This window comes from Cydia amplana, chromosome Z (genome assembly GCF_948474715.1).
Source record: "Cydia amplana chromosome Z, ilCydAmpl1.1, whole genome shotgun sequence".
NCBI classification, from domain to species: domain Eukaryota; kingdom Metazoa; phylum Arthropoda; class Insecta; order Lepidoptera; family Tortricidae; genus Cydia; species Cydia amplana.
Genome location: NC_086096.1, coordinates 7,090,480 through 7,113,530, shown reverse-complemented (window position 1 = coordinate 7,113,530; position 23,051 = coordinate 7,090,480). Strand labels below are relative to the sequence as shown.

General features: G+C 36.7%; 1 protein-coding gene across 1 annotated transcript in view; it reads left to right on the top strand.

Moving 5' to 3' along the window:
- The window catches only part of LOC134661915 (uncharacterized), a 77,024-nt gene that overhangs the window by 22,769 nt on the left and 31,204 nt on the right, over positions 1-23,051 (top strand). Inside the window, exon 5 of the mRNA XM_063518163.1 lies at positions 7,482-7,544. Within this exon, the coding sequence (XP_063374233.1) occupies positions 7,482-7,544 (63 nt within the window). The remainder of the gene's footprint in view (positions 1-7,481; positions 7,545-23,051) is intronic.

Genomic DNA, 23,051 nt, shown 5'->3' with positions numbered 1-23,051 from the left:
TCATAGTGGTTTTCCGGATCAAGGTCCGGGTCCGTGTCCGGATCCGGGTCCGAGTCCGAGTACGGGTCCGAGTCCGAGTACGGGTCCGAGTCCGGAGTCCGGGGCCCAATCCAAGTCAAAATCGAAATTCAGAATCACAAAACGTGTACTATGCGTCGTTGAAGAGTTCTGTTCTGATCATCATCAGCAGTTCCGCTTCATCAAATGCCACAGTTTGTAATGTAAATGCTTGATTTTCTGATGAAAATATATAAAATTCTATACCTTTAACATTTGAGGAGTTCCCTCGATTCCTCATGGATCCCATGTTCAGGACTTGAGATTGACATAAATGTGCCTAAAAACCTAACTTGCTTAACAAACATAACGAAAAGGACAAATCGCCAAATGCGAGCTATGCGTCGTTGAAGAGTTCCGTTATGATCATCATCAGCAGTTCCACTGCATCAAATGCGACAGTTTTTAATGAAAATGCTTAATTTTTTGATGAAAATACAAAAATCTCTATATGCATGCCTTTAAGATTTGAGGAGTTCCCTCGATTCCTCATGGATCCCAGCATCAGAACTCGAGCTTGACAAAAATGTGGCTTAAAAACTTAACTTGCTTAACAAACATAACGAAGAGGACAAATCGTCAAACGTGTACTATGCGTCGTTGAAGAGTTCCGTTCTGATCATCATCAGCAGTTCCACTTCATCAAATGTCACTTTTTTAAATGTATATGCTTGATTTGTTGATAAAAACACAAAAATCACTATATGTATGCCTTTAAGATTTGAGGAGTTCCCTCGATTACTCATGGATCCCATCATCAGAACTGGGTTTTGACAAAAACGGGACCAATCTGTATTCATATACATACAATAAAAAAAAATCAAAATCGGTCCAGTAATGACGGAGATATGGAGTAACAAACATAAAAAAAAATAAAAAAAATAAAAAAAAAATACAACCGAATTGATAACCTCCTCCTTTTAGATTTGGAAGTCGGTTAAAAAAACGCAGTGTTCGGTGAATAAAGTTTTGTACGAAACATTAAAAATTAGCTATTTAATTTAATTTTTCATCTTTTCAGGATTGGTCCTTTAGCAAAAGTTGATTACAATGATCTACATTATTACATATTATTTACCATAGTACAATTAGTATACCCTGGAAAATACCCCGTGTAAATAATAATTATAATTAAATAGATAATACCGCGATGTTTAAAGCTACACTGGCAGATATATATTATTAAGGGCTCATTTAGACGGTGCGGGAACCCGCATGCGAGTTTCATTACAGTGCGTTATTTGATCGATCGGCAGAATTGATGTAACCTCAAAGGTCCACAATGTAACTAAAATCGTATCGGCGAGTTCGCGGGCCGTCTAAATGAGCCCTTAAGAATAACGCGATAAAATAGCCATCTGTAACTTTATACTCGCCATATAAAACGTTTACAATGAATTATGTGTCCCCGTAATAGGTACTCGTATGTTATCAACGGTAGCTAACCAAAAATGTATTACATTTAAACATACTCTTAACTAAAGCGCGCGGTTGTTTCATGCGACAAACGCAGCGTTGATCGCATGCGATTGATGCGATCAACGGAATGTAGGAAAAATGACAATGCGCTAACCGCCATACCGCTGCGTTTGCCGCGTAAAATAATGTATGCCGATTATCTGATGTAAAATGGTGTGCGACAAACGCATCGCGTTTAACGCCGCGTTTATCGCATAGAACAATCGCGTATAAATGTTTCTTTTTATTTATTTATTCATCGATTTACTATGTAGATTTATAGGGCACACATCTTAATATGAGGTTGTTTGAAACCAAAAGATCTGAGGGTTATAAGTAAATAAGTAGGTAGGTATACATTTCATTGGGCACAAGCTTAAATATTCATTTCACTCATACATCAAACAAAAATAATTTTGTTTCGTGTACCTACGTATCGTTATAATTTTATAAATCACTTTTAACTTAAATGAACACTTTAGGGGTATGGTTTCCCTTTTCGTCACATTGTTCCGTACATATAGGGATGATTACCCCAACCTGTACAGTGTACACACGCACACACACACAATAGTTAAAATGAAATGTTATTATGTTGATACATCTCTAAGCTACTTAAGATTATATTGGAGGTCCGCTTCTTCATACAAAGGTCCATATTTTCCGCTCTGGATTATGGAAAATATTTTTAGACAATTCGGTGTAGTTTCATATGCTATGTCTACAACTCTTCGTTTGAAAACAAATATGCATACAAGTTTTATAGGTTCATAATTCTTATAACAATTACTAAATCCAGAGAGGAAATTGGGGACTACGATTGTATGGCCGTCCACTCCATCCCGTCCACTATCCTATTAAAGTGCTCTGCACACCAACTTCACTTTTATTTCTTTCTAATACCTAAAAAACTCATCCACTTCCGCTTGTGTATAAACTGGCGTTATGATATTTATGACGCCATTACATTTAAATTAGGGAAGAAGAAGGAAAATAAATATCAGCCCGAACTGAGGTCTAAAAAATTGATAAATGGCGTTGTGAAATGTATTTCATATATGTATATCTCAATAGGTAATATATTAAAAAATATATTTCTTATTCAAATAGGCTAGCATATAGTAGGTATACTAGGTATTTATTTTATTTATACACGTGTTACAAATCGTAGCTCGCTTACTGGTAATACAAAAACAACAAGTCTCGTATTTGATTCTTATTTAATATTAATGGCGAGACTTGCCGAAAGAGGTTTATTTGAGACGATATATTAACCACACTCACATAAAGGCAGTATTTTCTGAAATCATATCAGAGTCAGACCAAGCGAACTCTGCGTGGCATTGCAATGACAAAGTGTGGCGATGTTATACTCGTAATTATGTCAAATGTTTATCTCACTCCTTCACTTTGTTTTATTCAAGCCGGTTCAAATTTGGCTTAAAAGAACTCTACCTAAATGTCAGTCGAATAAGTAGAAGCATATAAGTTAATGATGAAAATTATTACAAGATTTGGCACAATTGTTTGTCGTAAAAACAAATTATAGTATTTTATGTGACTGCTGCATAATGAAAGGCATTAAAATACGAGTGTGGGTTACATATGAAACGAGTGAGTTTCCTAAAAGGATCACACGAGTGATTTAATGTCTAATTATGGCACCGTTACTTACACTGTTTTATCTACACACATATTATAATCTCTCTATGATGTGTTCAGGAACTGCATGTTACGACCAGCATTACAGCATCGTTTCTTTGTCCCAGAACTCGCGGATATAAGGTGGCGTCTCCGAAATATCCTGATCGTTCATTTTACACGAGGTTATTGTTAGTTTATAAACAACTAAACTACTAATTTTATACATACTGTAAAAGATAAACTGAACGTAATTTGCGGTCTATGAACGCATCATAGTGGGTTTAGGATTTGTGTGTAGATAAATACAATTAAGAAATGCATGTGACATATTTTTTATGGAAGTTGAGAGAGTAGTGATGGTTTAACCTATTCTGTTAACTTTCAAACGTCTCTTTATATGTTAGATATTACAACAGTTTATATTTACGTCTTATAATGAACTGCCGTATTCGAACTTCAAGATATTCACAAGAGACGACACGTACTAGATCCATTCTAGATACGTTATAGTTTAGATTTCAACTAGTTCTCTTTTGCAGCGCAATTCGGGCAACCAATGTCACTTTTACGATAGATCGTGTTAGATATCTATTAGATGTGAATAAGATCTCTAAGTAATATCTTGTGGAAATCGTTCAAAAGTATCTCCAGAATCGCGGAAATGTCAAATTTGACAGGTTAGATCTTAAACATATCGTTATCGTATCTTGGCGATGTCTAATAGATATCTATTACAAAATCCGAATCGGGCCCTTACTCACAATTCTCATAAACATACCTCTAATTTTTAATTATAAATGAGGGGCTGAACTAGCAATTACCCGATCGATGTTATATTTTATTGAGAGCACTACGCAAGAGGATCATAACTCATGTTAACTGACAAGTGGACGTTGAGCCTACACTACATACTTGTTGACTTTTAATAAGCCGAAAAAGGAAACGCTATCTGTCTCTATCGCACTAATACGGAAGAGCGATAGAGAGACAATAGCGTTTCGTTATCTGCGATCGATAGTAATCTTGGCTAGGCCCTTCGAACTTATGACGCCTTAACTGTCGGCGTCGTACTAATGTAAAATTAGTATTAAGAAAGGAATAGGCAACGGTGATAGCCATTCCCATCCTGCGGTGGCAGCATGATTGCATTTTTATCGCCTGTCATTATGTCTGTCACTTTCGCACTTACATACTTTTTAGATAGACCTTGGCAGGCACGGTGACAGGCAAAAAATGCAACCATGCAGCCACCGCTGGACAAATCTTATTAGAGTCTGTGCGGAATGAGAAGAGTCGTGGAACGTATTGGGCCCCATACATTCCACGACTCTTCTCTTTCCGCACAGACTCAAACGATGTAGATTTGTAGATAATATGTACCTACCTACCTACGTATGACTTTAATAAGAAAAACATAGGGTAGTGTTGAAATCACTCTATGACTTTTCCATTTAATGTACTTTACATACGAATAATCTTATAAAATGGTTGTTGTAGGCGATACACACTGACGCGGTAAGCGAAGCGACTTATCAGGCGTTTTGAGCGCGTTGAGGTGCACAAAAATTGCACATGCATGCCTGCATACAAAGTTGAATCTGATTCTCAGTTCACTGCGGCATATATTAGCCGCGCCGTGAATCGCCTAAGTTTTTTTGTACAGAACTGAATTGAATTGAAAACATTTAACGTATTTAGTACGTATATGAAACGACCCGTGAAAAATAATAGATTGTGTCACAAGGGAGCAAAATGACATATATTTACGGCGTGGTCGTTCATTGAATTCTGAACGAAGCCAATAATTTTATAATTCTAAAATAGAATCCTGAGCTTTGTGAGGGATTCAAATGATAACGCCCAAAATGGAAATATTATTTTTTTAAATAATTTATGCAAAAAAAAATAGTGCAAAAAAGTAAAAAAAATGTGTCCTAGAACAGAAAATTTACACTTTGATCCCTCCTAGCAGGGAAGACAAAAGCCCTTTTCCGAATAGGTGATGTGAAAATAAATTTATATAATTAGGTACAAGTACATCCGACAGCTTAAGTTCCACAGATCGGGACAACTCATAAAGGTGACATTCCATTTCCAACTGCAGCTGCACTACTGCTCCGGCATTACTGCGGCGGCCTGAACGCGTCGGCGTGATTGTCAATTTCCATAGTAAATTGAATGACAATACCGACTGCATGTAATATGGTCATTTTAACGTATTTCCGACCGCAGCTGCTCTACTGCTCCGACACTGCTGCGGCGGCCTGAACGCGTCGGTGTGATTGTCAATTTCCATAGTAAATTGAATGACAATACCGACTGCATGTAATATGGTCATTTTAACGTATTTCCGACCGCAGCTGCACTACTGCTCCGACACTACTGCAGCGGCCTGAACGCGTCGGTCTAACTGTCAAATTCCATAGTAAAATGAATGACAAGCCGGACTGCACGCAGCATGGTGATTTTCGCGCATTTGGTGATTCTTGCAACTGCGGCTGCAGACCGCACGTCAAATCTGTCACTGCACTGAAATGTCTTGGTCACAGATATCAGTAGTTCTAAGCAAAGAGGATATAACCAACTACGTTCTAAGGAGTTTATAACACCCAAGGATAAACAATCCCGATAGTAAAGTCTGTTCGAAAAGAGAAGAGTCGTGGAATGTATTGGGCGACATACATTTCACGACTTCTCTTTGGGCACAGATTCTACCTATACTGTTAATTTTTTGTTAATCTATTTTGAGCCATATCACAAAGAGGTAGGAAACCAGAAAGAGAGCGTCAAATCCGGAGAGTTAACTATAGCCTGGCAAACCCAATTTGCCAGTAAATATGAACAAAGAAAACTCTACTCATCGATTTCTTTTGGGTGTTAGTACTAGCCTAAGACAAATGTAATATGCTTCTCTCTGTCTATGTTTGAAATGAGACAGTCCCTGGCCAAACTATATTTTCCTAGGTATTAGGGGCAAAGCTTTGTTTAAAACCAAATTGATTCACGAGAGAAGCAAATGGTTGAAAAAATTTAAATATTGACAGTTGCGGTGGTTTCAAGGCTTGAAGGTTAAATAAACTTTGCAGAGTACCTACAACACGGATCATCACACCAACACGAGGAAAATATTTATTATTCAGATTAATTTATTAAAAGTTATTTATATCACCCAAAGTCAACGAAAAAGCTTTCTTCATAAAGGATTTCTTGTCTGGCCCGTCAAGTTTTACATGGTCTGGTCATTAACTGTTACTGTCAAGAGCGCCATCTCCCATGACCACCTGCAACACAAGAGCAATTATAAGATTTCAATTTGGGACTGGACTATAAAATATGAAGTGTAAGTTGCTCAATTATAGCACTTTCAAACGCATTTATTAATTTATACCTTTATACCTTTAGGTACCTGAAGAAAGTAAAATTGCTTTAATATGGAACCTCAGAAAGATAAGTCTGTAATATTTTGCTAATACCGAACGACGTGTCACATCGCCTTCTCCGGAACCCACCAATCACTTTGCGGAAACCAATGAAAGACCATAAAAGAACCTACCTGGGGACGTTTATCGCAGACTTCTAAATCCAGCCGGCAGTACCCGCACGTTTCTGACGGCCGAGTACCTACCTACTCTCCACTGACTGACACTGCCGGCTGGATTTGGCTGGATCACGTACCTACGTGATGTAGGTGGATCAAGTGCACATCCCGTATGCTTCACAAGCTACATGAGTCTCGCTCACGTCGGGTTGCTGTGTGCTGTTGCGGTCGTCACGCATTTAGCCAAAAAGATGGGGAAGATAATTTCAAAATGTTAGCTTACCTTAAGTAATTTTTCCTCTGCATTAATTTCATTTAGGTAATTTGGGTGTATTTAGTCAATTATTAAGCCTCAAACACCGTTAAATTGCTTTTCATTTAATCGGTAATATTCCCTGAATCACAACGACAATTCAGTATCAGATTTTATTGGTAGCTGTCTTAGACTGCCTCTGACTCCCGTAGAAAGGCAATCTGGTCTTCTTTTTCGTTAGCATGTAGCATTATTGTAACTTGCTTTTTCTTGTAAAATATACGAAAGTAAATTAGTATTTTTATTTATACGTCTGACACTGACATTGATTGACAAGCAACACGAACGCTGCTGCGACTGCACGACGCAACAGCAGCAGTCGCCGCCGCTATCGCCGCTGCAGTAATGTCGCACCAGTAACGCCGCAGCAGTAGTGCAGCTGCAGTTGGAAATGGACTGTCACCTTAACTTTTTATATAGGCATGCATAACTACGGCGATACACAGCGTACAATCGGTTTTTCTGTTTCAGCTAAACTTCAACCCGGTCACTTCGTTCCTGTTTACGCTGGATTTCTTTCTCATCATTCTTAATGTAAGTTTATATTAAGTATGTAATGTAATTTTTATCCCCACCTTTGCTGTATACAGGTACCTACATAAGTAGGTAATAGATCGATGGAGTCTTCGCTCCGCAAATGTCCACCTTGATCAAACATCTCGGTGAAGCCATCGCTGACCGTTGGGACAGATCCCTCAGCGTAGTAATGGGCTGGCTAAGATCCAAAATTATGATTTCGATAATCCGAGCCACCAGCATGTGTATCCGTGGGACACGGCACAAATTCAAACCCATCCAACATTTCTTCGGTCTCAATGACGGTGCAGCTATACCTAACCTGTCGACCTCCACCCTGCACTAGCGCCATGTTTTTGTTGTTGCTCATTCTGTTTTTTTATAATTTTACATTTTTGATAGGTAATTAAACGTGATTGTATAATTTAAATACACAAAGGTAATAGGATAATGAGCCATGCACCCTTTGTTTGCGTACTACGTAGCGACCTTATAAATCTTTTTCTCAGAGCCTATTTATAGCCGTACACGACCGAAATGTCTAATATAATTACGGTCGCGTCTCTATTTTACCCCCAATGAAAGCGGATGACACGTACCCAACTACCCATCGGCACCGTAAGGAATATCCATCCGCTTGGCCTCTTTGGGTCTATATTTCCTATGCTACGAGGGCTCAAGCTAAACTGGTCATGGTAGGTCACGTGTGGTTAACGGAGACGTTACGTAGTAATTAGTTATAGTGTTATATGAATAGCCTTTTAAGTGGGTGTATACACAATAGCGCCCGACGTTTATAGGGGTTCAGGGCATAATTGCCTTCTCCATTTCTATAATTTGAAACAGGTTAGATGAATGCGAATCATTTGTCGGCTTTCGTCTATTCAGCCGGGCTAGCACATGATTGGCGCGACAGTATCTCGCGGCGAGATAGACTACACGTCCCTCTTTTATTAACATAGAATAAGACGGGTCGCGAGATACTGTCGCGCCAGTAATGTGCTAGGGGTGCTGGTGACGTAAGAATATTTCAGTTTGTAACGGTTAAGATAAACTTACTCGTTTTTTTTTAGAACGATTCTTGCATTTATGCGTAACGCACATGTTGGTGTTCTTTACTCACCCTATCAAAATTAAATAGTCGGTCGGTGAAATGGGAAATTGAAGCTCAAGATTGACACCGGGAGCAGCGTCTGTAAGTCAGATTCAGATTCAGATTCAGATTATTTATTGGTAAAACAAATACAATGTTTTTACACGTCATACATTTAGGCAGGTACATAATTTATATATTTATATTTACATTATTCATTATTGTATTAATGTAATTAATTAAATTACTATTACTTACATCATTAGTTTAATTTAGTAACTACATAAATTCATTGACGTTATAACACGCTAGTTCAATGAGCAAGCTCTTTAATTTTTTTGTGAAAATTGCCTCACTAGTGGAGTTTCTAATATCGAATGGAAGACGATTATACGATTTTTCGCGCGACACCTCTCGCTTCTGAATCCGTACGCCAAGTATTTATGGTGGTTAGCTCTTACGTACTTGCAAGCCGTTAAGATGTATACACTGGGCAGAGTCAAGATTTTATAACGTTTGAACAGATCCCTTGCGGGGTAATCAGCCGGCTCACGCGCAATAATTCGCAGTGCTCGTTTCTGAAGCTTGAAAGGTCTGTCACGGTCAGCAGATGTGGCCCACAGATCCGCTCCTTGTATCAAGATGGAGTGGAAATATCCAAAATAAGCTTTCTTGAGGTTATCAATGGATAGTGTAGGAGCTAGCCTAGATAGTGCATAACACGCTGAGGCTAGTCTGTTACATACATGGTCGATGTGGGATGCCCACGTGAGTCCGGAGTCTATCATGAAGCCTAGGTACTTAGTCACTTGGACTTGAGGCACTGGAATATTATCAATGGCAATGTTTGACAGAGCGTCCTCTTTATGTTTTAGTTTGAAGTGCATTATGTTTGTTTTCTCTAAGTTTAATGACATTCCGTTAGCTGAGAACCACATAGCAATTTTTTGCATTGTTCTAGACAATTTGGATTTTAAGTTTTTAACTTTATCAGCGTTAACAATAATGCACGTGTCGTCCGCAAACATTACGTAATCTGGATCGGCGCAGGCAGATGTGATGTCGTTAATTAAGATTAAAAACAGGTTGTTGCCGGTCGCGGAGCCCTGAGGGACAGAGCTATTGCCAATATGCTCCATTTCAGACCTTGTGTTGTGGACGTAAGTACATTGTTTACGATTGTTTAAGTACGAGACAATGGTATCATGAAAACTACCAGTGAAGCCGTAGTGTAATAATTTGTCCAATAGCAGTGCGTAATCAATCAAGTACTTTTCGTTTGATCGCATTTTGACATTAATCGCAGTAGTTACATCTCGCTCCTACAAATATAAAAATAAATATTTGGGGACAATCTTACATATATCGGCCTAGTTCCAATCTGACCGAAGTCTGTGCTATGGGGACAAGACGACGATATAATAAATACTTATAATACCTATTTAGACACAAAGATAACATAAACTAAATCAGCTACAAATATTAGTAATAAACAGGTAAATAAATGTCCTCACTGGGATTCAAATAAAACCTCCAGCTTGTAGGCATGCTTACTACCGACTAGGCTGGGAAATATATGTAGGTACATAAATACGAGTCAGGATGATATCAAAATGATTCCAAATGTGAGGTTCCAACGCCGCTCCACGTTTTGCTCGACAAAATATAGCGAGAAACCTCGCGATCTCGTACGTTGTGAAACAATATGTGTCGCTCCGCCGGCGTCGCAGCTGTGGCGTAACGAGATATCTGTCAATAAAAAAACCGGCCAAGTGCGAGTCGGACTCGCGTTCTAAAGGTTCCGTACATTAAGTCCGACTCCCGCTTGACTGCACATTTCTTATAGGTTTTCCTGTCATCTATAGGTAAAGAACTATTTTGTGTATTTTTTTTAAAGTTTAAGACCCATTAGTTTCGGGGGGAATGGTCATTATTTGCCTATTTTCTTGAATAACTGCTGAACTATTTATCCTAAAATTATAAAAATAAAATATATTTGAGATTCTTACAATGAGCTCTTTCATTTGATATGTAGCACGATATAGTTTGAAAAACTTTATTTTTTAATTTTCTTATTGTATTCTCAGAAAATTAAAAATGGCCTCCATATTTAAAATTAATTTATTTACGTTACACGTCCATCTTTAGGTCACAAATTTACATATGTATGCCAAATTTTAACTTAATTGGTACAACATAAGTACCTAGTTTCTGAAAAAATAGGCTGTGATAGATGGACGGACAGACAGACAGACGCACGAGTGATCCAATTAGGGTTTCGTTTTTTCCTTTTGAGGTCCGGAACCCTAAAAACATCTCCTACTGAAAAAAGAATGGCGTTTTTTAGATACTCCTCAATATATAGGTACAGTGTCATTAATCAGTACGCAACACTCACGAGAGTACAAATCCCTTTGTCTGGATTTTTCAGTTTCAAATTATTATGCCACTGGACACCCATATACCTAAATCTCAATTAAATTAAGGCGACATAGGTATGCTCCGGCTGATTTGAGGCATTTTAAATTTTAGTAGGTATACAGGTACGAACCTATAAATACATAATTGTTCCTGGTGAATTGAAAATCTATACACCATACTCATACTCATAGCAAAGAAAGAAAGACGCTTAATTACGAGTATAATAAGTATTGTAAGTTCCACAGCGCCGCTATACTTACTCAACCTCGTATCTGCAACACTCATTTGATGACAAAAACAGCCGTATTCCGAATGAAAGAAAAGCGACATTTCCATCAAATGATTGTTGCAGATATGAGGTTGAGTAAGTATAGCGACGATAGGTTGGAAATAATACTGTCGGAGTAAGCCAATAGGCTTATAGTATCGACACATGACCAATAACCATCACAAGCTCGTTTCCCTCGCATAACGTTTGAGCGAAAAGGAACCTAGTCTTAAACGTTTATGATTTAATTTCTATTGGACGCACTCGTTTGACTGTGATGTTTCCAAGACAATAGTCTCTCCAAATCCTCTCTAATCTACACGTCTCTGATCTCAAACTAATTACACAAAGGCAAACGATCAAATATTAGGTAGTTATAAGCAGCGACTTGAAGTGAAATTTTCGATACACGTGGTATTTTAGATTCCCTTTGAATTCGAGTGAACTTTATGTACTATCTACTTTAGTCAATCGGCACCGGTATCGGCATAACTTCCCCAATTTTTGATGACGAGTCTAGATTTTAGATCTTGTAGTAATATCTATTAAATTTAACGTACAATTTATTTTCTATATAGTTGCCTAATAAAATAATAATAATGTAATAATTCAGCCTATACGTCCCACTGCTGGGCACTTTCCTCTCTTGCGCGAAAGGGCTTGGGATGGTTCACACTCTGGCCCAACGCGGATTGGAGACTTCACATACACATTTGAATTATAAAAAAGCATATTATGCAGGTTTCCTCACGATATTTCCTTCTCCGAAAAGCTAGCGGTAAATTCCTAAAAACTCATTGGAGGATTTGGATCCGCGAGCTCCGGGGTGAATCTATTGAAAGTAGAATAACAGAGACACTCGGCCACCGATCTATCTATACCCCGTTTTATTAACATTATAATTTTTTTAACCTCAAAAGTAGTGGTAATCAAATTATTCTTCCGAAATGATAGGGTTCCTATGATATCGAATCTATGTGGTACAATAATACCTATATTCTTTCCTACCTTACCTTACCTTATTTCTAATCTGAAAAATGAACGGAGTATAATAAAAAATACGATTTTGATGTACCACATTAAAAGTAGGTACAGTAGTCAATAAAAACAAACAAAAACTGTTAATCAATAATATTAACACAATGTTTAAAGTTTTGGAGCCATAAAGGAACAATTTAGTGAGTAATTTCCTCAAACTCTTGTTTAAAACTTTTTCAACTTCGAGACACAAAAGCTTTTGTCTTTAATTAAACAGAATTTGGGGTATTTAAGGTTTATTTACATGGCGTAGGTACTTTGTTTTTGTTCCGTTAACTAGTCGGATGGAAGTTTTATTGAATATCCGGTTGCTAATCATTAAGGAAATGTATTTAAAATAGAATACTTATATAATGTTAATACCGTGAAAACCCGCTATTAGAAAAAACGCATTTTTTCCTAGTTATCTAACGCTAGTGTACGTAAACGTGACGAGCGAAGGGAAGTAGAGCTTATTATTTAGGTTAATCGTGGCCAAATAGCGCGCTGTTTCGTCACTGAAAAGCAGGGATATATGTTACGGGTGCGGATTTTTTGACATCCGCGGATGCGGATGCGCATATTAAAAGGCTCACATCCGCAGATGCGGATTTAAGATAACACTCTCCGCTCTACAATTGCATAATCCGCATTCTAATAGTTAATAAGTACTAAAATCAAAACAAAACAAACTCGTTGCGTGTCGTCGTTCTTGTCGCAATGTTAATTCTGCAAAGTTCTAAATATTATAAATTACCTCAATACTGTCACCGGAATCTGAATCATCTCTATTTAGTTAGATTCAGTTCTTTTTCTATGAAATAACCCTTAATTCCAAGCATGAATGTTTCTTCGGCAACATGCGCCATGACGCTTATAAGCGTCGGTACAGACGGACTGCAACCCAACTGCAACTTGTATAGGAACTGCACGCCGACGTTGCAGTTGACGCGCAGTCGGCATGCAGTTCCCATACAAATTGCAGTGGGTTGCAGTCCGTCTGTATCGGCCCTAAGTCAAAAAGAATTAAGTACCTACCTAGGGCGACACGTATTGCAACCCTATGAGGTACAAAGCATTACGGCCCAAAGAATCTGGAACTTCCTGGATTCAACAGGCATTAGTAGTGAAATTTAAAGGGCCGTCACAATAGATGACTACTTGGTCGAAGTGGCACTCCAAAGGCCCAAAACACCCCAATAATAATAATCGGCCCTAAGCGACAACTGACGATTCGAGGCTTTTAACGTTTCTTGTCGGTCAAAGGGTTAACGAGAGGTATAGATAAAGTAGTTGCACGCGCTTCACAAATTAGAGCCGTAATAAGTATCTCTTGTTACTCGGCACGAGATTTGGCTTTGAAACTTCTACTTGGACTACCTTCTACCACCATTATTATTATCTTATACCTTTAAACAAGCAATTCTCGTTTATTTATTTACGCTTATATATATATATATATATATATATATATATATATATTTCGGGGATCTCGGAAACGGCTGTAATGATTTCGATGAAATTTGCTATATGGGGGTCTTCGGGGGCGAAACATCGATCTAGCTAGGTCTTATTTCTGGCAAAACGCTGATTTTTGAGTTTTCCGAGCAAAGCTCGGTCTCCCAGATATTTATATACCTACGAACGCGAGATTTATTCAATTACCTTTATTTACCGACGTTTCGACACAGGTTTCACTGGTCACCGCGGTAGCCGCGACCATGACCAGGGCCCTTATTCGACATGTACAACTGTCAGATTTCGCGTCATTTGAAATTCAACTGCTGAAGTTCATTTGAAGTTCATCAAGTGCTGAAGTTCATTTGGTACAAACAATAATTTAACAAAAAACAACTTTGTTTTATTATTACTTTAAGGTTTATAATGGTTTGGTTTGGTTGTCACCTAACTGTGGATTGCTAATGTCAAATTTTGACAAGTAATGATTCCAAAGGTAGACTTGGTTCTCTATGACCTTCGGCACCATCTTGGAGTTTTTGACGTGCGAAAGGGTAATTTATAGCAAAGAGTAAAACTTTTTTTTTTCAGTACGTAAGTTTACATGAATTAATGACATCTTGTGAGCGATAGACCAACGAATGCGCTGTAGGCGATGCGGCGGCGAGTAGTGGAACTTACGTGACAATTTCCATCAATCAAAAAGGGACTACATTGCTGATGGTCGATAAAGGCTATTAATAATTGAATTTTAACAGCAAGAATGCCTTATTGACAAGCGATCTTTTTGTTGAACCCACACCTACACGTCAAATAATGCTTGCTCCACACATTCTCTTATAAACGCTCAAAATTGTAAAAAAAATTAAACAATTTACTCATAACCTCTCTCAACTCAAGCTGCCTATTTCTAATCCACGTTAACAAACCACAAGTTGTACCTTAACACATTTCGTAAACCATATATTCAGAAAAGTCCGTATTTTATTTCTAAGTGGAACATGAATATAGCTGGTCAAGCAGATCTTGACAGTAAAAAAGGCGCGAAATTCAAATTTTCTATGGGACGATATCCCTTCGCGCCTACATTTTTCAAATTTGCCGCCTTTTCTACTGACAAGATCTGCTTGACCAGCTATAGCTTGTATTACCTTTTTGGCATAAAAATAATCTAAATTAGTCAAAATATTTTGACTAAATATTGCACTACTACTACCTACTATATAGGTACCTACCTTAGTAACTTGGTAACTTTGTGTCACCAACTATTCTGATGCTACCTACAAAGAGCATCAAAATAGTTGGTGACTGACAGGTCAGGCTCCGGTCTTGGTAAGTAATGTAGCCAAATACTGGTAAGTAATATAGTCATAAGACCTACTGTATTTGGCTATATTACTTACCAAGACCTAAAAGTACCTATTGTTTAATATGTATCTACACAGAGATGATTTTTAATTAAAGGAAATTAAATACATATATGTTATTCAACTACAAATAAAAAAATTAGATCTATACTTGGTCAACCAGAACTTGACAGTAGAAAAAGGCGGCAAATTTGAAAAATGTAGTTGTAGGCGCGAAGGGATATCGTCCCATAGAAAATTTGAATTACGCGCCTTTTTTGACTGACAAGATTTGGTTGACCAGCTATATTTCAGTTTACACATTTTTTTTTTCGTTTAATTTTAATAAAACATTAAAGTTTTTAAGCATTAAACTTTATTTAATTTTCTTCACTATAGATTATTTTCTGATATTCAAGTAGGTATGGTGTTTCAGGTTGGTAACAGGAAATAAGAAAACCACGCTGGTGGTCCACATCTGTAAGTTTAAATATGAAACATGATAAAAACACTTAAATTAAAAACTTAATGTCTTCCCAGCTTTGCTCGAAAACATATAAAAACTCAAAAATGCGCGTTTTCCCAGATATAAAACCTAGCTAGATCGATTTTGCGCCCCCGAAAACCCCCATATAGCAAATTTCATCTAAATCGTTAGAGTCGTTCCCGAGATCCCCGAAATATATATACATATAAATAAATAAATAAATATACAAGAATTGCTCGTTTAAAGGTATAAGATATATATTATTAAAAACTTATAAATAAATTATTTGCCCTAAATCGTGGTAGTGACCTACCAAGTGCGGTAGGGTGCCCAGAAAGGCTGCAGGGCCTGCAGGCTGACCGCTTGCCCCGCTGGATAACAATGCTGATCCGCATCATCAGAAGCATACAGATATAAAGCGCTTTGACAGCTCCTCATAGAGGCAACGCGCGGTTGGACTGTAGCAAAGGGGGGGCTGGGACTTAGTTTTTTTTTTGACAAAGTGGTTTCATTATGACACTATTTTTAAATGATTGTAATGTGTATATCACGTCAAAATAAGCATCTTTTATTGGAAAAACTTTTCTCTAAAATAAAAGATGGCCGAGTTAGACACCTCCAAAGATTGATATTTTTAAAGGGAGCTGGGACTTAAAAAATTTTCATTGAGAGTGGTGTCATTATGACATATATTTTAAATGATTTTAATGTATAGAACACATCGAAATAAGCAACTTTTACTTGGAAAACTTTTTACTAAAACTGAAAATGGCGGAGATAGAGCTTAAGGCAGGCCAGGCTTTTAAGGCAGGTCGGAGTAGGTACGACGACGAGCGAAGCGAGGAGGAGTGTTAGGTAGAACTGCGACCATACAGCGCGCGAGCCGAGCGAGCGAAGCGAGCGTGCCGCGGCAGCGGCCGGCGAAGCGCCAGAACCGACGTTTTTATAATAATACAATTTTACAAGTCCCAGCTCCCTTTAAAAACATCAATCTTTGGTCGCGTCTAACTCGGCCATTTTTTATTTTAGAGAAAAGTTTTTCCAATAAAAGATGCTTATTTTGACGTGATCTACACATTACAATCATTTAAAAATAGTGTCATAATGATACCACTTTGTCAAAAAAAATTCTAAGTCCCAGCCCCCCCTTTCGTACAGTCTGACCCAACGCGCGCTAGGCCGCACGCCATAAATCTAAGCTAAAGTCTTAAATTCGAGATCATGAACATGAAATATTTGTTCGCTATAATAGTAAAATCATAGGTCTAATACCTATGATTTTAATATTATAGCGAAAAGTTAGCAGGAGACGGCCGTGCCGTGGTCGTGGTAGGTACAGCATGCGTGGACCAGACAAGCAAACCCTGAATTATTTACCTACCTATTTTACTATACCTTTGTTCACCATTGTGTTCACCTATGTATATTTACTCTTCTTTCCAAGATAATCATTTTTTTTTTCAAGATGTAACCCGTATAATCGGGCTGTATAATTTGCCTCAATTTTTTTACACAATGTTGTATGTAATTTTAATTCGATAATTAATGATGTTTTACATATTTATCATATACTATTTTTCCAATTTTTCTTGTATATTACGTTGTTTATTATTTTCGTTACTATGACAGCGGTTTTTTTTTGGCATTTAGCCAGTGTCATGTCGATATAAAAACACTTTAAAAATGCAACGGAAAGGTTGAGTCCTCCATACAATGACATTATTATAACTCAAACAAGAACCATCCAAAGGGGAATGGGGGAAATTGCGATATAGGTATTTGCTTCTCTATCACTCTTGCATATCCGAGCGAAATTTAATGGTGGCACATAACGAAATTGGTTTCGCGGAAGGAAACCGCCTTTATTCATCAATGTTATATTTATTAGGAACAAACGTTGACTGCCGACTGTCCTATATATTACACTACTCTTTGCTGCCGACTTCTAGCGCTGGCGGTACACCGCGAAAATCAGTAAAATGCTGCAAATGGTGTTAAAGGTCTGAAAATCGGTACGATTGATCTTTAGGACATTTGAAACAATTTGACCCGAAGCGCCAACAATTAAAAAAAAACGAGAGGAGTTATGACGTCATGTTTCTTTTGTATGAAAAAAAAAAATTAGAAACCTATCGTGTGTGGTATTCAACGAAAGGGCTTTCTGAGCCAATGCTAAAAATATATCACATCGTTACATTTCAGTCATTTTGTTTAAATTATAATAAAAATAGTTTTCAAAACATACCAAGTTTGGGCTTCTCCAGATACAATACCGTTAATTTTTTTTTGTAAAATATACCTCAAATTATCCGTAATATCCTCATATCTAACCCTAATAAAGCAATTTTGAAATTATTTACATTTAATTTTTTTTTTAATTTTTCAATTTTACAAAGTGTAATAATAGCCCTGCCGAATATAATGTCCGAATATTATGTCCGAATGAATAAATACGAGTAATAATGTCATTCGGGTAAAATAAGAGTATTGAAACTTGGTTTTTCTACTCCCGTACTTTTATTTGTCATTTAAAGGGTCGTGCACACACCTTTAAACCCCCTATAGTTCTTATCTTATAGTTAGCAGTATCTTTTTGGCACTTTTACGATACTTCGTGTAATCACCACTTAAAAAATATTGTATGGAATACATTGTTGCCAACCTAATTTTAATTGTCATTTCTGACAGACGAGTGAACCATAGACATGTTTTGGTTACTTGTACGATTTTTTTTTTCATCTTTATAGGGCTGTATCTCCTAAACCGTGCGTCGTAGAGCAAAAATAATCAAATTTTCGTTCCCCTTTAAGAAATCCCTAAGTAAGATTTAAAAAACAAAAAAAGAAAAAAAAGGAAGAGAAATATTTACAGGGCTGTATCTCCTAAACCGTGCGTCGTAGCGCAAAAGTAATAATTTTCGTTCCCCTTAAAAGTCCCACCCACTGAACAACCTATCACATTAGGACATGAAACAATCATCATCATCCATTTTTATTATTATTTCATTGCATTTCAAAGTAAGCGCTTGGTCGTAGAAAAAGTATTGTATGCAACGTTGTTTAACTTTCAAAAAATACTCGTGGCGTCTTTATTAAATTTACTTACTCACGCCACTCGCCTTTTTTGACCTCTCTTAAACAACGGTTGCATAAAATACTACTGCATGTTCCTTTGGTAATATCTAAGCTTTAAGTAAGAAAAAGTTCTAATGAGTGGGGGTGGAGAACTCGGGAGAGGGGGGGCGTTAAAGGTGAGTTTTTTCAGTTAATTCTTTCTTAATTCTTACATAGACAATTTTTACTACGACTTATAGATTCCGAGATATAAGCGACTTTCTGAAAAAAACGTTATATATTAATTTTATGCTTTCTTTTTAAATATTTAATTGAGAGATTCATAATCACACTTTGTAAAACTGAAAAATTAAAAAAAAAAACCTAAATGTAAATAATTTCAAAATTGCTTTATTAGGATTAGATATGAGGATATTAAGTATAAAATTTGAGGTATATTTTACAAAACATTTTTTAACGGTATTGTATCTGGAGAAACCCAAACTTGGTATGTTTTGAAAATTATTTATTGTATTATTTAAAAAAAAAATACTGAAATGTAATGATGTGATATATTTTTGGAATCGGCTCAGAAAGCCCTTTCGTTTAATACCACACACGATAGGTACAATATTTTTTTAAATTCCATAAAAAAAAAGATGACGTCATAACTCCTCTCGTTTTTTTTATTTGTTGGTGCTTCAGGTCAAATTGTTTCAAATGTTCGTATCGATTTTCATACCTTTAACATCATTTGCAGCATTTTACTGAATTTCTCGGTGTACCGCCAGCGCTATATATATTATACTACTCTTTGCCTTTTCTTTAAACTTTTTTTTGACAAGTTTTCACAGACAATTAAAAATTTGACATTGATACATCAAGGCGGTTTGTTTACAAAGGGGCCTACCGGGAAGTGCGAAAATCGAAACTCAGCTATTTGCCTCTTTATCGCTCGAATATGCAAGAGTGATTGAGAGGTTAGATAACAAAATTTCGAATTTCTGACTGTATTTTTCTTTAAATATTTTCAAATACAATTAAGTTGCGTTGTTTTATCACAAAGTTAAAAAGACTTAAAAGACTACTGTCTGTATCATCACCATCAGATCAGCTCGATGGTACCATAAAAATATTGTATTGTCACCCATATTCATGAATCTAGTATTAAACTGGATTGGGCATGAGTGGTGGGGATAACTGACAGAACGGGATAGACTTATGTATCTTTCAGTAGGAGTAGCAGCGAAAGCGCTATTATTGTTTGTCCTTGTCACAGTCTCACATTTTTTTTTATTCCTCACCGTAAATTAGCATGGATGATTGGTCGAATTTATTTGTTGCCCACCATAACAAATAAATTCTACCTATCATAGCGTCGCATTGCGTATGTTTTGTCCCTCACGGAGGCACGCGTAGACCACTTCTATAGGATGCTACCTTCTATGCCCATATTACATATTATGTACTTATGTAAATTTTCAGCTTCATTGAACACCCGGGAAGTGGGTCAAATTTAATTTGCATGATTTGATTGGAACCGGGACAGATGAAACTAACTAAAAGCTTGTAAAAATGTGGCTTTCCAATTTCTATTGCAACTTCAGATGAAAACGTCCTTATTGAAGCATAAGGACCCTTAATTTATGGAAAGCCACATACAACAACCAATTCGAGGCTACTAGGCGGCAAAATACGACTCAATACGAGTAGGTAGGTCAAATAAGAGTAATAAAATACGGATTTATATTTGGCCAAATATTCTTTATTGTGACAAAGTTATTCTTCCTCGCGTTATCCCGATTTTGCCACGGATCATGAGAACCTATGGTTCGCTTGACAATTAATCCCAAGAATTGGCGTAGGCACTAGTTTTTCCGAAAGCAACTGCCATCTGACCTTCCAACCCAGAGGGTAAACTAGGCCTTATTGGGATCTGTTAGGCTGTTAAAGTTTAAAGTTAGCTACTCGTAAGTCTCGTAACACAACATATAAGTTTCACATTATAACAAAAATTACTTACATATATATTATGTACCTAAACATATTACTTTTCTAAAAAAAGGACTGAAATCTAGTGCTGCGAAGAAACGGTATTTTTGTTCGGCTTTTTTGTTGCTATTTTGGCATATGGATACATGGTAGAAGAAGTAAGTGTATGGAATCCTCCTCCATTTTGCGTGGTCCGACGCACCTGGCCGGGTTTTCGCGATTTTCCGTCAATGTTCAATACCTTATTTCTTACGAACACCTAAAATAATAAGTTTAAAATTAATCTCAATGTCTCCAGTTTGCTGTTCATTCAAACTGACAAAATCCAAATTTCTGAGGCAATATACGACCGCTGTCTTATATAAGCCATTAAATATCAACATGAATAACCCCACGTTGCGTTGTTATAAATTTAATTAAATAAATAATTATTTTATTATTTAATTTATATCAACTAATTAGGCATAGCGTCCAATTTAGAATATGGCACAGGCACTAGTTCTTACGAATTTTACCTTAATTTATTAATCAAAGGACCTGAGGTAAAAGTGAGAAGAGGTTGATATGCAGATGCAACCAGCTAGTCGCCGACGCTCCGCTTCCCCCGGGATTAGCCTTTAAGCCTGCACCTAACAGACTGGCTCATAGGGGGCTATGAGCTCGCCGTTGCGTCAATTTTCATTTTTAGAAAAAAAAACTAGTAAAAAAACTACTAACAACACAATAAATGCTTATTTTGCCGCATTATTCACTATCTCTCCCTGTTTCACTGCCATCTAACCCAGAGGACAAAAATATAGCTTATTGTGGCTACTCCGTCTTCCTCATGACTCATGATATTTTACTTCACCATAAAGTAATTGGTGTAATATCAAATGATATTTTTCGCACAAGTTACAAGAAGTTCATTGCTAAGAACCACGACGATTGGTTTAAAATTTAAACTTTATATATAATTTGTTACCTAGTAATTATAATAAATCTGTTTTCTTTTTGACATTTAGTGGTATATGTATTGCTGTATGTTTATTGTCAAGTTTTTTTTTAATTATGGACAATTGTCATATATTCGTTTTCATGATAGATCTACACCAACGCAACTGCATGTCATGTTCTTGCGGTTTATTTTTATAACGCCAAGATCAAAATTTGACTGTTAACTCCATCTTGCGTCGAGTAGAGGAATCAAAAAACTATAGAAAATAGAAATGCAGTTTACTCTATGCCATAGAATCCCCTTTTAAATGTCATAAATCCAAACATGGCGGCCATACCAATAGACAATCAAGTCTAGCGATGAAATGATTTGTTTACATGAGATTCACTGACAGATAATGATCTTTACCTATTCGACAACCCACGATAGTTCAGATTCAAATGAACTTCAACATGCGACGTCAAAATTGGCATGTCGAATAAGGCCCCAGTGAAACCTGTGTCGAAAGGTCGGTAAATAAAGGTAATTGAATAAATTTCGCGTTAGACCCGTCTATAAATGTGAGTTAATATGCTAGATACTAACTTGGTAATTACAAGTAAGCTTGTATGAAAGAGCGAATTCCTGCTAATACTAGTTATTAACTTAAATGGAGGATTCGACACATACAGATGTGCATGTGCAATGAATAATTTTGAATTTATTAATTTTGGTTTTTTTTTACTTCCTGCTAAACTAATGATTGTACTAACAATAATTAGTTTTTTATACCTAGTCTAATTGGACAAAGTTGTTGGAATTCACAAGTTGTACAATTTTATATAAAAGAATACCCACACGTATTTCTAACGTCTCTGGCAATTCGTGTACCTACTTAAAATGTAAATACCTACTCGAAGGGAAAGAGTACGCGGAGGCTCCCTAAAACGAGATTTACATTATTATATTATATTACATACATTACAAGGGCACGAGGCTTCCTCCAGTTCCGTTGTAAAGTTGAACTTAATTATAATTTTGTACAAAATCCTTTTGAACCGCATACAACAATTAGCATAATTTTCATCCATATAATTTGGTAGCCACGTGATTAAAGCAATTATTAAGTGGCCCCTTGTTTTCTAACGATATTCCTGGGTCAAGGATTGCGGCTTAGATATCTCGTGGGATTTAGTATTCAACACTGAATATAGTTAGAACAAAATGTATTTAGTTAGATAATAAGAAGTTATTTCGTACGCCAAAAGGCACATCATGGCTGTTCCTTAGAATATTAAGTTATCAGGTTATTACCTATTTATGTACCTATGATGAATGAATAAAGAATTGATTGATTGATTGATTGAACCCTGTTAGGGCTAGTTGTTTCTAAATCCCAATTTAATTAGTCCAACATATGGCCTTATAACTTATCGTCTTTCAAAGTTTAGACAACGAATATTACATTTATTAC